The 20,126-nt window shown below is 39.7% G+C and overlaps 1 protein-coding gene across 1 annotated transcript in view; it reads left to right on the top strand.

Annotated features, from left to right (window-relative positions):
- Positions 1 to 20,126, top strand: part of PCNX2 (pecanex 2) — a 154,290-nt gene that overhangs the window by 24,296 nt on the left and 109,868 nt on the right. Inside the window, exons 8-12 of the mRNA XM_075748702.1 lie at positions 80 to 173; positions 13,880 to 14,015; positions 17,177 to 17,319; positions 18,618 to 18,771; positions 18,864 to 18,896. Of these exons, the coding sequence (XP_075604817.1) occupies positions 80 to 173; positions 13,880 to 14,015; positions 17,177 to 17,319; positions 18,618 to 18,771; positions 18,864 to 18,896 (560 nt within the window). The remainder of the gene's footprint in view (positions 1 to 79; positions 174 to 13,879; positions 14,016 to 17,176; positions 17,320 to 18,617; positions 18,772 to 18,863; positions 18,897 to 20,126) is intronic.

Raw genomic sequence — 20,126 nt, 5'->3', positions numbered from 1 at the left:
TGTATTTTTTCATAAACTTAGTGTGTGAAACAAATCATCATATCATTGAACTGTTCTTTTTCCTCTGTATTTTCTAAAGGGGAAATTAGATCCTGTTATTTAAAGGCTGGCTGTCAGAAGGAAGGAAATTTTCGACATCAGCTATCAAATTGTGATTGTATTTCAAATGCTCAGTAAGTAAGCCCTTATTTCTAGAAATGTTAAAAGTTTTTATTGCTAGAAGCTATGAAACTGACTGTAGCTGTGAAGGATGCACGTGAAGAGGAGTATTTGAGAATAAAAGCGCTAACCTTGTCTAGAGACGACAAAGCATGCATTTTTTGTTCTGTGCTAAAATAGTGACTGCTTTAAGAACATTGATAAAGCGAAAAAGAAAACCAACTATCCAGTGTGTTTTCATTACTTTCTGGGAATAGCCAAAGTCAAGTGTGACGATTACAAATGACATTGTAAATAAAACAAAGTACAGTGGGACTGTTACCAAGCTATTCTCTGAACCTTGTCTGGCTGGTTTCCTATGCCTGTTGGGTCGTTCATAGATTTTTTTCATGCTGTGTCAGTATCAGCCAGTGGCGCTGCTTCCTGTGGATTCTAGCAGCAGAGCCTTTCACCTTGCATGAAATCTCTAATGACACTTTGCCACTCTGAAAACACATCTCAACAATTTTGTCTTTTCAAAGGTCTTTTTGGAGTGATCCACTTTAATCTCATATCCATTACAGTGGTTTCCACTCTCCTATGTGATCTGTTGTTTGGATACCTGTAAAAAAAGAATTCTAACTATTCCTAAGTATTTTTATTAAATAATTTTGTTTTTCATACTGTTACACAGCATTTGGAAAAGTTGAGTGAGAGGGTGAGAAGGGTCATTGTTAATAGCAAATATTGTTCTTCAAGTGTTTGGCTTTCAATGGAGACTTTTGAAAAGCTTGGGACTGTACTAAGTACAGTGCTAGCATTGTAGATAGAATGCTATTATGAGAGACCTAACAATAATGCTTTTAATGGTTAGTAGGTGAAGATTAAAAAAAATAAATAATTTGACTTTATCTACAGTAGAAATGTTGTGTCTATCTTTGGCAAAATAAAAAAAAGCCCAACTTGTTAGAGTTCAATTTTGGCCTAAAATCAAACATTTTACTTTGGGGCCATTTAACTCTTGCAACTCTCTTCGTTTCACCTTGCACAGGATACTTCCCTCCTCCCCCATCGTATAACTATGAACTTGAACCTGTCCTAAATTCAGAAATAGTTTACTGTCCCATGACATTTATCAGTTAATCAGTTTTTTTTTTATCAAAAGAAGAATAATCTTCCTTCTCATATAAGAAGTCCTTCTGAATTTGTCTTTGCTAGATACTTATGTGACATCTCTGTACTATGTTAGGTGCTGTTTTTTAGTGTGTGGTTTGCAGACCTCTAGGGAAATCAATTATTTTAAGGAGTCTGCTGAATATTATTAACCATAGCAGGTTCAGATATTCTTCGCAGCCATTTACATGCATTTAATTTCTAAAGATCAGCACCCTTGCTGGAAATCTCAGAGTACGGTGGCAGTTTAGACTGTGGAACAGAGCAAGGCAGCAGACCAGTGGGTTCCCAGGACTGTTTCTGTATGGGAGTCAACAGGAAGGGAGTCAACACAAGAGCTTTTCCAAGAACAGAGCAGCATGAAGGAAAGCACAAAGCAGAAGTTCATATGAAAAACAAGGAAAGAGGACAAGAAAGCATGAAGTGTACCCAAGTTGGTTTTTGCAAGGGCAGTTTGTAAGATGATAGGCCAGAGAGATTAGGGAGGGCTGGTTGTTCAATGGGCAGTTCCTACCATCTGTGCATAGATTGAATGGTAGTGTGGAAAGGAAGGGGTTTTTGTTTTTTCTTCAGGTGTTTGCCATCAAGTAATTTTTGTATTTAGACAATATGGAACACTTACAGCCTATAGAAAATAGAAGGGCAAATCTTCAAAGACAGTTTAGGAATGAGGCATCTTTCCTTCTCCCTTTCCCCATCCCCACCTGCAGGCCTGTACATCACTTATGTCAGGTTAGTTTCTTATCCATGGTTAAAGATAAGCTAAATAATCACAGTTATTAACTAAGGATTTTTTTTGATTACAGAAGAAAAAGGCAAATAGAATAAAATAAAGCACAAGTCATAATCAATGATTGCTTTAGTTATACAGTCTCTTTTGTATGTCTGCCTGTGGAGAGCTCTTGACAGAAATTATTCCCCTGAGGGGAATATCTCCTCTGATGGAGATGTTCATTGTGCAAGTAGTTCATACCGACAGGAGATGCCGCTGTTATGAACGGATATTAGAAAAGAGACATGGAAAGCACCTCTGAGATGTCCTTAGGTTATTTCCCAGTGCATCAGAAAGTTACCTAAGGAGAAGACAATGAATCTGACAGTACTTCTTCATGAGTACTCAAGATGGTGCAGAAACAGTAGTTTTAGGCTTGGTGTCTGAATCCGTTAATCAGCCATTAGATTTTATGAGGTCAAAGGATGCAGGAGAAAATTAATACCTGGACATAAGAGGTGGCATCCTCCTTGAATAGGAGGGATAAGTTTTTGATCTTGGGGAGCCTGGATTTCAGAATCTAGAATAAGCTTATGGAGACCAATAGATAGGCCTGCAGTAGTTGTGTATAAGCTCTTAAAACACTTTTCACCAATCATGCTTGCTTTATAGTATTAAGAATAAGATGCTCCTAAAGGGGAAAATGTCAAACTGAGTTGAGCCAGTGGAGTAACTATGTGGGTGTGCATGGACTGTGCCTTGTTGTGCTCTTCTGCGAGGAGAACTGGCCCAGGCCAAGGTGATGGCAAGAGGCCTCTTGCTTGGGGGATGTTGTTAGGGGAATCGGCAGATCGGAGGCACTGGCATGCTTGGAGCTGTGGTGCTTCTGGGTAACGCTGCAGCTCGTGAATGGGGACGGAATTTTGACTGGGGAGGGTGTGACTTCTATCTGGTTTGTCAAGAATGATGTAATTGCCTTATGAATTAGTTAAAAGGTATTTATCTATGGCCAACTTATGCAAAACTGGAGAAGGTACTTAAATATTACTCAAAAGAAGCCATTAGAGAAAGCCTTCAGGCAGACTAACTAATGTTTAATGATCTTAAATTCAAATTATATCTTGCTGTTTCTGTCTATTGAGTCCTTCTATTGTCTGCTCCAGTAGTAAAGTCTTATCCAGTCTGGCATTTCACAGCAGATTATTAGGAACTGAAATTAAAGTAGCATTTCTCTGGCCTGTAAACATTTTATCTTCTTGGCATGGCTTCTGACATCCATTTCTCACAAATAACGCAAAGTCTTAATGCCGTTCTGTCACAGAAGTGATGCTGTATTATGGATTTTTTTTCCTGTTCTTTGCTTTTGTGAGCTTCCTGCCCTTCCTTTGCTTTTAGAGGGCTAGGTGGACAACAGTGGATTACAATGCACCAGGGAAAGCAGATGTCCAGGTTTGAAGGAGTATGTGCTCTCTTCCTTGAGAGGCTCCCTAACACTGGAAGCAATACTGTTTGAGGGAGTTGGCTGGATTCAGTGGTCATCACCTCTTTTTGGCTCTGCAGTGTTTTGAGATGATCTTTGGAGTATTCTCCAGTTTATCAATGTTAATATATATTCCACCAGATTCTTTTTTTTGTTTTGTTTGTTTGTATTTTCAACAATAGTAGATATTACCTGTACCTGCAGTCCTGTTCCTGTTTCCTGTCTGGAAACTTTCGGAGCTTCTTTACTGTAGCATAAACAGTCTCTTATTAATAATTTCTAAAATTATCCCTTAATTCTGCCAAAGTTTACTGTGAATTAGAATTGTTTCAAACTGTCTCCATATTTGTGTCTCTCCAAATTATCTCTCACTAGTCTAGCGGTCCAGCTTTTAAAATAATTAAAAACTTACGTCAGCCAAGTTAAATTTAAAGGTGGCCTTTATGGTGTAATGATCACCAAAAAAAGGTAAATCCTTTTCCATCTTAACCCTTGCTTTGGCAGGTGATTCTTGTTACTGAGTTTCCCAAGTTATTTAAACACTGGCAGGTAGCTAATCAATTCCCCAATTATTGTCCATATAATTACCCGACCTCACTTTTGTCTGTTATCTTGCCAGCAACACCTCTTGCCAGCAGTTCCTGTGGAATGGGTTCCCTGCTGAGCTAATTGCCTCTAAATTTGATGCTTCTATTACCTTGCCAGCTTCACCTGGAGCCGTAAATGGCTTTGTGACAGGCTCTGACAAGACATAAAGTGTAAACTGTATTCTCAGCTCATGGGTTACATTAGAAATTAGTTACAGAAAGACCATTTGAATCTGTTTTGGAGTGAGAAACTGGAAATGGCTTTCTCATCCTGAAAACATTCTTCTGCGCCATTACATTAAGTTCTTTACTAGCCTTTGTCTCTCTTACAGTGAAACCTTAATGTTTCTGTGCGGTGTGGTTTGGGTATGTGGCTGGCTTCTGAGAAGCCAGAGAAGGATGAGAAAAATCACATTTGTGTAAAATGGGTGCCTAGTATAAGCAATGTGTTGGTTTTGCGTGGCAAGGTTTTGGTAGCGGGGGGGCTACAGGGGTGGCTTCTGTGAGAAGCTGCTAGAAGCTTCCCCTGTGTCTGATAGAGCCAATGCCAGCCGGCTCCAAGACAGACCTGCCACTGGCCAAGGCCAAGCCAATCAGGACCTCTGTGATAACATATTTAAGAAAGAGAAAAAAAACAGTTAGAGAGCGCTTTTGCAGCCAGAGAGAGGAGTGAGAAGATGTAAGAACATCTGCAGACACCAAGGTCAGTGCAGAAGGAGGGGGAGGAGGTGCTCCAGGCGCCGGAGCAGAGATCCCCCTGCAGCCCGTGGTGAAGACCATGGTGAAGCAGGCTGTCCCCCTGCAGCCCATGGAGGGAGGATGAGGGGGTGTAGCGATTCCACCTGCAGCCCGTGGAGGACCCCACGCCAGAGCAGCTGGAGACACCTGAAGGAGGCTGTGGCCCCATGGGAAGCCCGCGCTGGAGCAAGCTCCTGACAGGACCTGTGGATCCGTGGAGAGAGGAGCCCACGCCAGAGCAGGTTTGCTGACAGGACTTGTGACCCTGTGGGGGACCCACGCTGGAGCAGTTTGCTCCTGAAGGTCTGCACCCTGTGGAGGAGACTCACGCTGGAGAAGGCCGTGAAGGACTGTCTCCCATGAGAGGGACCCCACGCTGGAGCAGGGGAACAATGAGTCCTCCCCCTGAGGAGGAAGAAGTGGCAGAAACACCGTGTGAGGAACTGACCGTAACCCCCACTCCCCGTCCCCCTGTGCCGCTGGGGGGGGCGGAGGTTGAAGCCGGGAGTGAAGTTGAGCCCGGGAAGATGGGAGGGGTGGGGGGAGGTGTTTTTAAGATTTGGTTTTATTTCTCATTCCTCTACTCTGTTTTGCTTAGTAATAAATAAGATGAATTCCCTCTCTAAGTTTGGTCTGTTTTGCTCATGATGATAATTAGAGAATGATCTCTCCCTGTCCTTATCTCGACCCGTAAGTTTTTTGCCATTGTACCTTTTCTCCCCTGTCTAATGAAAGAGGGGAGTGATAGAGCGGCTCTGGTGGGCACCTGGCCCTTAGCCAGGGTCAACCCACCACAGTCTTTTTGGCGCCCAGCGTGAACGGCCTTTTTGCACAGTTAGTTTGACTTTTCACCAAATGGTCACTATGTTTAACATTTTATCTGTATAAAGTAGTTACGATTTCAAGTTAAAATTCTTCCCGTTAGATTGGTGATACAAAGTAAACCCCACAGTCATTAACAATAACACATCCTTAAAAATACGAGGTGAAAGAATGTGCAAGTTAAAGAATCATTAGAGGTATATAGCTGTTTTCTGGGGTCAGGAGAAATAAATTGGAGTTAATAGATGTCTTATAAGGAGGTGTTACTCTGATACACCTTTTCTGGCTGCCACTCCGTGACAGAAAGCAGACATTTCCTAGAAATTTGAATTTCTTTAATTACCTTGAATGTCTCTTGTAATTAAATAACTGGATCAGTTTTGATAAGCACTCAAAAAGATCAATGTGAGCTATCATGTTATCTAGGAATTACATGTAAAGTGGCTCGTAAGTATCAGTGAAAGCATAAACCCCTAAAATTACTGTAATTGTAACAATAGGATTAATGATTTTTGCATGATTTGCATGACCCGTCTGCAATAGAGAGGCTCATAGGGCCGTAGGCATATATCAATGTCAATATATAAATTTAACAGCAATCATATATTCTATGCATACTTCCTGTACCAGACTAATATATTTTTAAACATGTTTACTCTTCTAAATGGGCTTTCTTTGCATACTGGGCTTCTTGCTTAGAAGGTCAGGCAACCTCTGTGTGTGTGTACATATATATTGAAGAAAAACGTGTCAGTATTCAATACACGTTGGTAACACATCAACATGTGTTTGAGATACTGCCCTGTCTTTCCAAATGACTTGAGTATAAGAGGTTGATCTATAGGCATGTTATCCTTCCTGGTTTCACAGCTATGAAAAAAACTCTGTTCAACTAATGTAAACTGTTTGTAGTTTCTTTTCCCAAGTATCAAGTATTAAAACAATATACTGCCTGAATGTATAACCTATAAAATTTGAATATTTGATCATTGTTTTCGATTATGTATAAGCGAGGCAATAATTTTTGTAATTCAGTGATGGAGTCAGAACCCACTCCATATCTGCTTCTTTCACTTACGTTGTAAAAGACAGAAAAAGTAAGCTTACAGTAAATTGAAGGCACTAATATAACACACTTTACTATTTTGGTAGTTTCTATGTAGTTTTGCTCCTACCAAAAATGTATTTCAGATTTTACTGTGTGTAAAATTGTGTTAGTAATGAAAAAGAATAGTGTTTGGAGAAACCTTGAACACAACATCCAATATCAAAATACAATACTGTTAGGTATGAAGTTGCTAAATAACAGGCTATATTCACATGATAATCCTTGAAATGTTCTAATGGTTATACATTCAGATTATTTGTTCTTTCTGCTTTGCTGCTTCCCATAATTTTGCAAATATTCCCAATCAGGAATGAACTATCCAAGATTTTCATGGTACTGCCTGAAGCAGTTCACAGGCATAATAGCATGATGGCACTGTGAAACTCAAATTTTTTCCTCCCAAAGTTTTACTGGTGATTTTTATTTCATCATAGCATTTTGCCAGCTAATGTGAACAAATTTAGTTTCAAGAAGGGTTGGACTTTTTTCTGAAAAATAGCTTGCATTTTTCCCATGCTGTTTGGTTCAGACATGCTGCAATCCATCTCTGACATGTTCATGGGTATTCAGGTCTGAGATGAGGTCAGATCATCAAATATGGCTGATGAGCATGCCATTTAGGGTCATGCTAGATACTCAATAGTATTTATGGGTGTTTGAGCACTTTTCTCTGCATCTTTGCATTTGTTTCCACTTAAAGCACAGAGCTTGCTTTGTGTGTGCAAGCATGTATGTGCTGTGGTTAACTATGCTTCAAAAAATACAGGAGGTGGTCTACACACAAAATCCTGATGCAGCCATGTCCATACCAACCTGGGAATACTCTCTGTATGTAGCTGAAGGAAAATTTTTTTTTTGGGTTTTTGTTTGGTCGGTCGGTCGGTTGGTTTTTTAGGTTTTTTTTGTGGAGGTTTTTTTCTTATGTAGAAAAGAAGCTAAGGGCTACTTTTTGAGGATAGGCCAATTCTATCTCTCAAATCAAGCATGAGACCTTCTAAAGCCAACTGGAGTTGTGCCCACACAAGCTGTGGAAGCATTTGGCCATTTTTATTTCTTTCAAGAAATACTCTGGGTTTTGGTGAATGCAATTTATAAGACTACTGCTTGTATTCTTGAGCCCATTTCCCTTTCTCCTGTCTTATAAACTCCTGAGAAGAAAACCATATTGAAACTCTCAATTCTGTGCAAGATGGTACCATTATACACATGCATTGATTTTAAAGGGATAGAGTTGGTGTCTGTTCAGAACAATCCAAGTTTTTACCGACAGGGATTCAACTTTGTGACGCAAAAGCATTTGATTCATTCAAATGCATATATAAGTTTAAGTGCTGGACCTCTCGTTGCAGTTTATCACTTCATGTGTCTGGCAACAGTCAGCAGTAGCTGTAAATTGCATGAGGAGGCTGCTGTGCTGCATATGTGTAATAGAAGCTGGAGTTTAAAAGAAATATGTTAAGATAGGTCACAGAAATGGATGTATGGTATGCAGCTGAAATATTTGAGAACTGGAGCAGAAGGAATGATTGCCCAGCCCTAGGAGGGGGGAAAAAAAAAACAACTTTCTATCTGCTGCAGATTCTCCTTCCTGCCTAAATGACACTTGGGCTTTCACTTGAAATCAATTCTGTGTATACACCTAACTTGCTGTATATATTTTTAAAAAAATTACTCTAATTTGAGCCTTCTCCTGCTTTCTTGGTAATGTATCTTTTTTTATTTATGTATATAATTATTAAAATAGTATAATTTTATGTATGTATATAATTGTATTCATATATGTTTATTATTACATGTGGTTCATCCATACCAGTACAATTCATGCATTCATGTTGCACTTTGCATGTTCTGTCTGAGAAATTGCTCCTCTAAACTCCTGGCATTTTTAGATGAAGCTCTGACACTCAAGCCAGGCTTCTCAGAAGCTATATTGTGGTTTGAGTCTAAAATGCTTTGTAGTACAGAGAACTCCATTAAGAAAAAAAACTTCTGCTTTATTTTTTTTATTTGTTTGGAGAATATGTTTGTTTTCAGCAGCTGCGGGGCCGAAGAAGTAGTTGCAGCAAAATAGTGACTAACAAGTACTAAGAAAATAATTTAAGTTACCTGCCAGTATAGCTGCAAAGTGCTAGAGTTTCTAGACCTGGGCAAAAGAGAGAACTTCAGATCAATGAGTTAACTTATTTGATTTACATTCATATCCATGAATGAGATACTTGAGTGCATTATACTGTATGAAAGTATCTGAATGTCTTAGTGGTGCTGTATGTCTCCTGTATAAATCCATTAATACTTTATGTTCACTGCTGGAAAATTCCCTGAACCTTTGAGTTTTATTCCTCATAGGAGAAAGTAGACCTATAAGGTTGATTTATTTATTTATTTTTAGTGTTTCAAAGTGCCTTTTTAGAATGACAAAATACTGTATCACTAAATCATCTTTATATTTCTCAGCAAGATAATAACAAAGATGACCCACTCTTCTAGTAACAGACTGCTGATTTAAAGATTTCTTACAGCTGCTAGGCAAGTTGTGCAGCTGAGTCCATTTTGAAGCGGATATGACAAATATTATATAGTTCCTTTTGGGATTCAGTGATTTCAGATGAGCTGGTCATCTGAGCGTAGTGCTGCTTGAATGTGTAAATGAGCACGGTGTGTGTGCATGTGCCTGCTGAAAATGGTAATGTTAATTATAACAAAGCCATTAATTTTTCTGAAAAGTACTATTTGCAAAACTCAGTAGCATTTTCCTGCTGGCTTGCTAGGGACTGGAGGACACCCTTGTGTTAGCTTGGCCAGTTAAAATCCGTTCCTCTATCTGTAGAGTCTTTCAGCCCTTCTTTCACTCTGTGAACGCAGAGCAGGGAAGCGAGTGTTTTTTCACAGCATGAGGCTGAGGTTGGAGGCGGCCACGCTGCCGCATGATGGCAGCAAAATCCTGCCCAGGACCAGGAGCTTCGGTAGTCCTTCAGCTCTTGGGACTGGCTGCTCCTCCCGCCCCTCGCCCTTTCGTAACGAGAGCTAAAACGGATGTTTTAAAGACTGTGGAGATAATGGAGCTGTGGGTGCTGTTAACGCATTAATTCCAGTAAAGCTGCATCTTCTCAAAATGCATCCTCTAGTTTATTAGGTAGTCCATGCTGTTTATTTTTAAAGTTGTTAGTGCATTTATCTTTGCTCTCAAATGTAATAGGCTTAAAAATTATCAATTGACATGCTTGTTATCAAAGTAAAAAAGCTTTGGAATACCGAGAGGTAAGGGTGTACCGAGTGGATCCCATTCTTACAGCACCTAAGAAGGTGTGCCTAACCTCCTGCATTCAGACTGCGTGCAGCACTACACATAACCTGCTCCGCAAGGCTTTTCTGTCCATATGTAGTATCTGACTTAATGAACTTCCTATGTACCACTGTTCATTTTGTAGATACTTGTAACAAACAGAAGTTTTGTAGTGACCCAGACAGCTGCCTGAAGCAGTCTAGTAGGATCTTTCTCGTTTTAGGCACACAAGGACCAAGAGAAAAGTGCTTTGTTACTGTGACTGTTGTGATGTTGGTTGCAAGGTTCCTTGTCCTTTCTCTTATATGCCGGTTAAAATGAAATTTAGCCAAGGCCTGCAAAACTACTTTATTAACTGAGAATTCTTAGTAGGTGCGTGGTGTGCCAGTATAATGAGCTTACCTTGAGAGGTGTTCAGACTCAAGGCTAGCTAATCCTTAACAAAGGGGATGACCTAGCGTGAGTTATATTTGAATGGCTTGGGTCAAATTGTCAGCGGTATAAGGCAACTGGCACAGAATAAGCAGAGAGGGAAAAAGAAGATTTTTCCAGTTCTGTGTGATTATGCTAAAACATTTTCAGTGTTGTATGATTGCTCAACTAGCTTATGTTTACTCAGTGTTCTTACAAAACTGAATTATGAGCCAGAAAAAAAATCCTGACTTTATAACCAGTTATCGGTAGAGGGTGCTATGTATCTTTTGCATTTGATCTGCATAGGTTCTATGTTTATCAAAGGTATTTTTAGTTAATTTATTATTATTCAAAATTTAGTTCAATTATACCTTTGCTTACATTAGCGGTGCAGTTTACTGTAGTAGATCTTGATAACATTAATTTGATTCTGCAAATGAACAGATTTTCTATTTAGCAAGATTCCATGTTATACTGCGATCAGCTCTGTTGTAATGATTTTATGATTAGAGTGTGTTCCCTCCTATATATATATGGTAATAAATTTATAGAATCTGGTTTATAGGCTTACAAAAACACAAACACCACCATCACATTTCTTACTGGTATTTGCTGTCAGTATTGATAACGATGTCATCAGACAAAACAGACCTAAGTAGCTGTGGGAGCGATTCAGCATTGGGGGGTAGCGAGTGAATATCAGAAGGAGATTGTGTGGAAAATAGGGATAAGGAGGGAAAATACAGCAAACACAAGCTGAGGGGAACAGAAGACGAGGAAAGAGTAAAAAGAGATACAGAGAGGTGACGCTGATGAATAAAAGGCATAGAAGGCAGATGAAGGCTGAATGATGGGTCCTGGTTTTGGAATTGTTGCTTTGCTAGCTCTGCCTTCCCAACTTCTCTGCCCTAATGGCCTTTTCAGGCCTGTGAAGTTTTTGACTTTTTCCCACAGTCAGTGTCCCAGCTGCTTGCAGACTCTTCTGCCCATTGCTGATAGGTGGAGCTATGAATTTTTTACTGTAATTGGAAAACAGACTGTGGGCTCTCTTGGCTTTTCAGTTATCTTCAAGTCTGGTGGGAGATGATTTGATCTCTTAAGTTTATTCTTGGAAGAACTCTTATGAGTAAAGGAATTTTGGTTTCTGCGAACTGATAGAGCAGAGTACCAGGGGAATATCTTGGCCTATCTATCCATCCTTCTGCCATTTCCATTCTTGGTAAACCTGGTCCAATCTAGAAATACTCTTGACTCTACTTGGGTTTTGTAGAAAGATAGCTAAAAATGCAGAAAGTTATTGGAGATTAACTCTTCATTTAGGAAGGCATGAGCTGCCACTGTTCTGTTCCCCTCCAGTTGTGTTGGGTTGCCTTTTTAGGCAGGAATTCCCAGGGTAGTGTTCCTGCATACCCTGGGCTACACTTCGGTCTTTGCTGCTGTGAACAGGGAGTCCCAGAGTTGCACCCACAATGACAAGGAACAGGGCAGCTCATCCTGAGGAAACAAAGAAACAAACAAAATCCATTGCCTTCCTTCACGCTGGACAAGGTTGCCCTTGAGTAGGGAACTTCAGAGTCCAAAAGGCATGTCTGTCCTCTGTAGTCCTTATCTGTGGGAATCTTCCTCCTGAGAGGCATGCCTCTAGCCTTCCTTCCCTTTCTGCCTGCCTAAACTTGTGGATTGAGATCCAGGATCTTGCATCTGTTCCCATCCCTTCTGTACTCTTTTGTTACTGACTGCTGGCAAGGTGCTAAACAAGACCCACAAAGGAGATACGTTCTTAAGAGGGCTGGGACATCAAGTGGGTTGCATTGGACCAAGTAAGTCCTTGTTTCCTAGTGCTGTCCAAAGGGAACACAACAGCTGTCCTGACTGTGGAGCAGATCATGCTTCTGTCTGTAGCAGGAGTGGGGGGGTGCAGCGGAAGCCATTAGGGTCAGGAATGTGGGGCACTCTCATTGCTACTCAGCTCTGCTGGAGTGGCAGGTGGTGAATATCAGATCTGGGATCCAAGCCCGATAGTAATCAAGGCCTTGAAAAAACTAGACTACCTGGCTCAGAGACCAGAGGCAGGACGGCTCCTCTGGTGACACCAGGCTGCTGGTGTTCCTGTTGGTCCAGGCAGAGCTAGCAAGTCCTGGAGGGGAGAAGGAGAAAGAGTGTGTGTGTTTCAAGCTGCTGGTGTGGGCCTTCAGCCCTGCTTCTAAGTAATCCAGACATTAAACCTTGTCCCAGCACAGCACCAGACGCTGCAGCTCCAGTTAACAGCCAGTTGTGTGCAGAACAGCCGCGAGGCTGTAACAAGGGTTACGTGACAGGCTTTGGGAATTGGTGCCCAAAGGCAAGGAAGGTTGAGTTCACTAAAGTTAACAAGGTGGCTTGGGGGCAAGCGTAGGGTGTGCAAGATGAGAGTTTCATTCTCTGCCCTACCAGACTTCCTGACTGACTATAGGCAGATGGCTCTAGCTTCCTCCTGCTTGTCTTTCCTTTATGGAAAATAAGAACAATAGGTATTGACTACCTTGCACGAGCACTGAGGTGCTTTTACCTCATGCAAATATGAAAGTAATAAGAGCCCAAGGCAGGCATCCAGAGGCAGGGGGGTAGTGAGCTCAGAGCAGGGTGCCTGACGTGTAAACCCCATTTGGAAGAGAATAAGCAAGAAGTATTCAAAATGGATCATTTCCCCAAGTAACAATTATTTTATTTCCATATAGTTCTTGCTGAGACTATGTCATGGTAGCACACCAACAGGTATTGCTGCTGAAAGTGCAGATTTCCTGAAGTAAACTGTTTAAGTGCTGTATCTACAACATAAAGCAGCAAACAGTGTGGGGAAGCATCTTGCTCAGGGCCCTCCCAGAGTGAGTTTACGCTCAATACAGGGGATATCTGAGCTAGCCTTATGTGAATTAGCTCATGTATTGTTGTCATCTTGCTAGGGCAGAAGGAAGTTCTTGTAGCCTGAGTTCTCAGCAGGGTAAACTAGTACTCACTGAATGCAGGTGAGGCCAGACTTGGTACCTAAGTGAGCTTGTTTGAAAGCTAATCCAGGATCTCTGTAGTAGCTGCCCCGGAGTTTTGCTCTGTAGATATGCAGATCTTGACCTGAATTATTGTCAATGGACAGAAAAAGGCACTTATCAAATGTGATTCATTGTAGGTATTCATCTCAGGATGAGAATAATTACAATGCAGAAGTATCTGTTTCTCTGTGCTGGATGTAGTAGACCAAGTGTATCTAAATTTGGGTGTTAACTGCTTTGTGGGCCTGGGCTAGATTCCAGGTATGGAGGTGGAAGGCTCCATATCTTGTGAGCCATCCAGTAATGTAATTACAAGCTTCCTCCTGTACTGTTTCAGAACTACTAGGAAAATACTGCTTCTTAAAACAGTCTCTTGCCTTTCTCCCCTCTGTGCACAGTGAAATACACTTCAGCTCTTCTAGTACTACCACTTCAGAGAGCCAAGAACCGTCTTCCGGGGATCAAGCAGCGAGCGCGCTTCAGCAGCAGCTCCTACTGATGGTGGCACGGAGGACCCTTTCAGAAAGCCCACGGGTACATTGTAATATCTCAGTTTCTAGCATTTTGATAAACTGCTTTATAAAAAATTGCTGCAGGTTTGTTCCTGAGACAGTTTTGTTGATTTTTCTATACTACTTTGCCTGGTATTGCTCATGTGGGAGAAGATGTATTTTATCTTGATGGATATAATTCAGCTGCTTTCTACTGACACTGCGTAGTCTCCTAGGGGAGTACGTAAAGACTCCATCACCTAAAAAGCTGATCTCTATCTTCGGTCTTATTTCCTTTGAAAGAAAGAGAACACAGCTGTTATGATTTTTAGACACACCACCAGGTTTTAATAGTATGAATTGTTTATTCCAGATTCATTTGTTTCCTAAAACCTCAGTCTGGTTTCACTTTTCTGACTTGGGCAACCAGACTTCTGGATGTCTGTTGTGGAATGTCAAAGCCATCTCCTCAATGCAGTTGGTAAAAGGAAAAGGCCCTCAGAGTTCAGTTTATATGGTAATACGTGGACATACTTGAACTTTACAGTGTTTGGGGTCTGTGACCAATGGCTTAAGGCTGTAATCTGTTTTTGCAGTTCCTTTTATAATAACTTTAACCTTCTCTTTTCTTCCATGGCAAATTCTAGTTTGATATTTATGAATAACCTTAAAATGCCAGTTAATTATCTTTCATCTTAGATTTTGCACAGGAACTTCAAGCTAGAAGCAACTTGTATGAAAGAACTATTTTAAATTAAAAATCAGGAAATTGTCCTGAATTGTATATTTCAGATTTGGACAGAGACTTCCATCTAACAGCTGAGATGTTTTCTGGATATTTATAATCTTGTAAACTGCCTGTAAATTAGAGAACAATTATCATGCCTTCCCCCCCACCCCCTGCCCCTTCCAGGAAAACTGCACCATTAAGAAGTAGTAAGGCATATTACTCAAGATCACATAGCAAGTTTGTATCAAGGCCAGGCAGTAATTTCAGAACTTCCTGGTTTCTGAAATTTTTTTATTAAACATGAAATTCTGAGCCTATGTAAGTCAGGAAAATTTTTGTCATTGATTTCAGTGAACTTAGGGTTTCAGGCTGTCTCTGACACCATATAAATTCATGAAGTGAATTTTTATGAGCCTTTTTTTGATAGGAGGCACCATTTGACTTAGTGAGTTGCTATGGGCTCATCAGAGAGTTTCCGAAATGCAGATCAAAAAATCTGACTCCAGTATTGCAAGCCTCATGTAATGGACTTCATCCAGACGTTACGGTTCCTCAAGAGCCAAAATGTTCACTTGTGGACTCAGTTAAGTACAAGTTAAGCTGTTCTGAGGACCGAACAATCAGATCCTCAGGTGTTTTTAGTGGACTCTTTGTCACCATTTTGATTTTTTTTATTTAGCTGTAGTGAACAATCTAGATTAGATGAGTGAAGCTAATGATTGCAGTTGATTGAGTTTCACATTACTTTCTGTTAGAAAATAGGACCCAGGAGAAACAAAACTGTGCCAGTATTAGCAACAGTTAAATTTTAAAATATGCTTTTTCTTTAAAAATGCTCCAACTCCATAATTAAGTGACTTTTTAAAGTGGTAACAGAAATATTAAAATGGAGTACCTAAACTACTTTTAGATTTTAAAATCAGCATGGTGAATGGATTGCAATCAGTCTCACAGCTTTAAAATCACCTGGAATTGTTAATAAATGAAAGAATACTGAACAGCCCAACATCCTCTCGCATGTTTTGAATGCTCAGAAACATGAGTGAGTTACTGTCCTGTGCTGGTAGCGGCTGAGCTACCTGGCACTGTGGCTGTGCACTAGTAGTCAATTGAAGGCAAGAGATAAAATATGTAAACTTGGAATTTCTTTTTCTGAAGCTTAAGCTAGCCTGTTCTACCTCACATTTGCCAGCAGGCTGAGGATATCAATGAGTCGGTACCCAGCTGACATGCAGCAATACATTAAGTTACATGTAAATTATGTGTAAAATTCCTTTTCCTGGAAAGTGAAGATTAGAAACTATTTCAATAATCTGAGAGAAAATTTAACAATTCCTTTGTGCAAGTGGACAGGTTGTTTAAAAAACTGGTTTACTAACGGTTACAGTTCAAGATGATGATCAATTACTTCACACAGAAATTCTCTTCTCTGACTAGGCAAGTTAATCTAACACTAATAATTCTAATGTAAACATTGGCTAGAGTTCTATAATAGGTATTTATTATCTAACAGGAGGGTTGGTTTAGAAGGAGGTTGAAAACATATTACAGTGATTAGAAATCTCAAATTCTTCTTGAAAGAAAAATAAGTGATCCCCCCCCCCCCGGCCTAAAATAAATTATTGGTGTACCTTGGAAAGAAATGACTACTTTGCAGAGGTTTCTTTTGTTCTGTTGTCTAGCTTTGCAGGCTTGGCTGATGGTCTGTAGATAAGCCTCCCTCCCCACAAATGTTGGTGAAGGAGTGCAGGTGTAGAGTTGGAGGAGATCTGAAATGCTGTAGTTCAAACAAACAAGAAGAAAAGGCCTTAGAATCTGGCAAAAGCAATATTCAAAAGGATGGATTTATAATTGTGATGGTAAGATTAGAGACTCTTAAACTAGTGATGGTTATGCTGTTTATGCTTGTTTGCAATTTGTTTTTCCCTCCCCTTGCTGTTCTTGAGGATGCACACCTGATGTGGTATTAGAAGCATCTCAGGAAAGATAAACAAAGCTGTGTTCTGGAAGGAGAGTTGATAAGTTATGCCTCTAGGCCTTAAAGCCTACTTGATTTTTTTAAATTTTTTTTTTTGTTAAAACCAAAAATTTTTCCTATCACATGTGGCTTTGTGTTGTGCTGAAATTAGCCTGACACATGGGAAAAAAAATCTTCAAAAAGAAACTTTAGACCACCAGTGGATCAGGATTAAAAAATAATTATTTTTTAAATCAATATTTAGTATTTATGTTTAAAGCATATGATCACTGAGCTCCACGATTTATATAGCTTCTGTCCCTCTGCAATAATTAAGCTGGTGTGATATTTGTGTTTCTAATTTCAAATGAAGAAAATAAATATGCTCCCACCATCCATTTTAGAAAAAAATCTGAAACTTCATGTAAATTTGGTCTTTTAAACACCTGTTTTGCTGGCAGCCATATGTCAATGTGAAAGAGTGTTTTGTGTATTTCTGGTTTGTTTGTTTTTAAAGCAACCCAGCCAGGACCCTGAGGATTCTTCATGTTCTTCAGCACAGCGGAAACTGAACAGGCAGTTTTACAGATTTATTATATTCCCTGGCAAATGGATTAAAGTCTGGTATGATCGTCTTACCTTGTTGGCATTGTTGGACAGGTAAGCTTTTTTTTTTTAATGCAACTCTATGTAATGTTATGGTGGGTGGCTCCAGACATCCAGAGTAATGCAGACCACTAGAAAGGGAAAAAGTGAGCATTGTATTAGTGTCATATATTCAGGTTGAGTAGATAGATGCTTTTTTTGTTGTTGTTTTGTGTTGAAGAAAATGTTTTTCTTCAGAGTTGGTTTTGGTTTTGGTTGTCTTCAAGCAGAGATTTTTATTCATGTGAGCACCAGGCCTATAGAATAGTCTTTGACTCTCAGCTGTTGGATCCAATGGTTCTGAGCTTTCTGATGAGGACATCAGATTTTTGTGCAAAAATATAGTAGAAGAAGGATCCCAGGGTATTGTAAACCAAGTACTCCAATCTTTAAAAAAAAATAAATTAAAACAAAAATTAGAGTGATATTCAGGAGATCTTTCAGTTACTCCTTCAGTTCCCATCCAGGTTTATTTGTTTAGAGAAAACTACTTGTCTTGACATCTCTCCCAGTTTCATTTGGCATCAACTCTTCAGGCATTGTCCTTTGCTATTAGACCTGACATGGTAATCTGCTGGACTGCTAGGAGCTTCAAACAAGTTAGCCTTAGCCTACATACCTAATGGCTGCTGACTCTCCTGTGTCTGTTTTGGGTGGGTGCTATGCCATATATACTAATATGGGCTCCACAGCAGAAATTAGTTGAGTTTTACATGCTGCAGAAATTAGGCTATATAGTCAGGGAACTTAGGTCCAGAGCAGATACTTATCTGTGGTGCCTTATCTCTGTGTTTCAATTGCATGGTAAGCATTTGCTGATAAACTCTTTTGTTATAGCTTGAATATTAACATTGTTTTTTGTCTCAGCTTCCATGTTCCAATAGAACAGATAAAACGAATAAAACATCGGATGACAAATTTGGTCTTTCATCTAATTCTTTGTTGTCAGTCATATATTTTTCATTAAATGAGTGTCTCATTTCCTCACTTAAAAATGTTTGGGTTTTGTTTTGTGTTTTTTCAATAAACATACACTTGCCTACATTCAAATTAGCTCTGCTGTGGAATTCTATTTGGGAAGTGAGATTGGAGGGTGCTGGACTTCAGTACATTTGCCTTTTTTCTATACATTTTAGTTATCACAGTGGATAAGGGGTGAACTACCATTAAACATAGAAATGTAATTTTGGGAGCAAAACCTCAGATTCTGTAAGTCCTGATAACTGACAGTTCATACCAGTTGCAAATAGACCTGCCTTGCTCTGATGAATATATAAATATTTGTACTTTTCTTAACACTTATATTCACATAGGACAGAAGATATAAAGGAGAATGTATTTGCTGTCCTTCTAGTAGTTCTTGTTTCACTTCTTGGATTCCTGACTCTGAATCAAGGCTTCTGTAAAGACATTTGGGTTCTGTTGTTCTGCCTCGTGATGGCCAGCTGCCAGTATTCTCTCCTAAAGGTAGAACGCAAGTTCATGTCCAATTGCTGAATTCTAACTTCTACGAAGGCAAAATCCTGCACGCAAACTTCTTTTTTCTGTTTTGTTTTTAGAGCGTTCAGCCTGATCCTGCTTCACCAATACATGTAAGTCTCAGCCAGTAGAACAAGTCTTTCTCCTTTATGTTCACTTGTGTACTGTGAAACAGTTGGCTGTTCAGTGAAACACAGGTCTAAGTAGTTTGGTGTTCTAGGTGATCTCTGAAAATGAGGAAGATGTCTGTGATTTTGAGACTTTGTACTACATTTAGTTAATTTTAAGCTAATTGAATTTATAACTGCTATTAGAAAAGTGCTTTGTCTTTAAGCTAAAATGTGCAGTAAAAACAAATGCATCTGGACTAGTTTGCTGAAATTCAATCCTGTGGCATCAGACAAGCTTTTTCTTTGCTTTCCTTTAGAAACAGTGACTGAAAACAACAGAAGTTCCAGATTATCACCTCAGTCATTGGTCATTTGGGGCTTTGTTTGGGGTTTTTTTTGAGATTGGGGATTGATTTTGATTTATTTTTTTTTTTTTTTTTTTTAAAATCTGGTATTGTAGATGTATTTCTCAATAGTATTATTAGCTCATCAAATGGCACAGGTGTTTTCCCTTTGTCATAACATGATCACATTTTCTGTGCTTGTGTCCTGAAAAAGTGGCCAAATTGGTGGGCAAATGCAGGCTGTAAAGATATTTGCTGGTTGCTATTTGCCTGTTGAACATATCTGAGAAACTGAGCTCTGAGAGTGGCAATCACCTTGCAAGGAACCAGTTCCTTACCCAAGTCTGTCTTCATTATAGGAGGACATTATATTATCGTTTAGGAGCCTTATCCTACAACTGCAACCTGATTCCTCCACCTGTCACAGTGTCTCTGCCGTTTTGATTTGTGGATCTTGGGAGACATTTCAGTAGTCACAAGGTCCCTTGCTTGCTTTTACACTGACTGATTAGTTGCTCACGTTTCTTACTTAGCTCTTTGAATGTTTTTTAGGACCCCCCCCTCTTCCCTCAGGGTTCAAAACCAGCATGTTGAAAACTGCAGGTCTGCTGGTTTATTTCCCTTTGGCAGGGAGCAATTATTTTTGTTAGTTTAGAGGCTAGAAATACAGGCTGAACTTGAAATTGAGGTTATTTACAACTGTATGCTGCACATTTCACTGAGATGGATTTCAGAAAACTTTTAGTTTCTTTTCCACGCCAGTTATTATGGGGTGAACTTATGGTATTGTTTGGTTATAATGCATTCACAGGAAATACCTGTTTGCATACAAAGCAGGGAAGGCTAATAAACAGCAACTTACACATTGTAGGGTGATATTTTCAATATG

The sequence above is a fragment of the Balearica regulorum genome, chromosome 3 (genome assembly GCF_011004875.1).
Source record: "Balearica regulorum gibbericeps isolate bBalReg1 chromosome 3, bBalReg1.pri, whole genome shotgun sequence".
NCBI lineage: Eukaryota > Metazoa > Chordata > Aves > Gruiformes > Gruidae > Balearica > Balearica regulorum.
The sequence above is the reverse complement of the archived record's forward strand: the minus strand, read 5'-3'. Positions and strand labels throughout refer to the sequence as shown.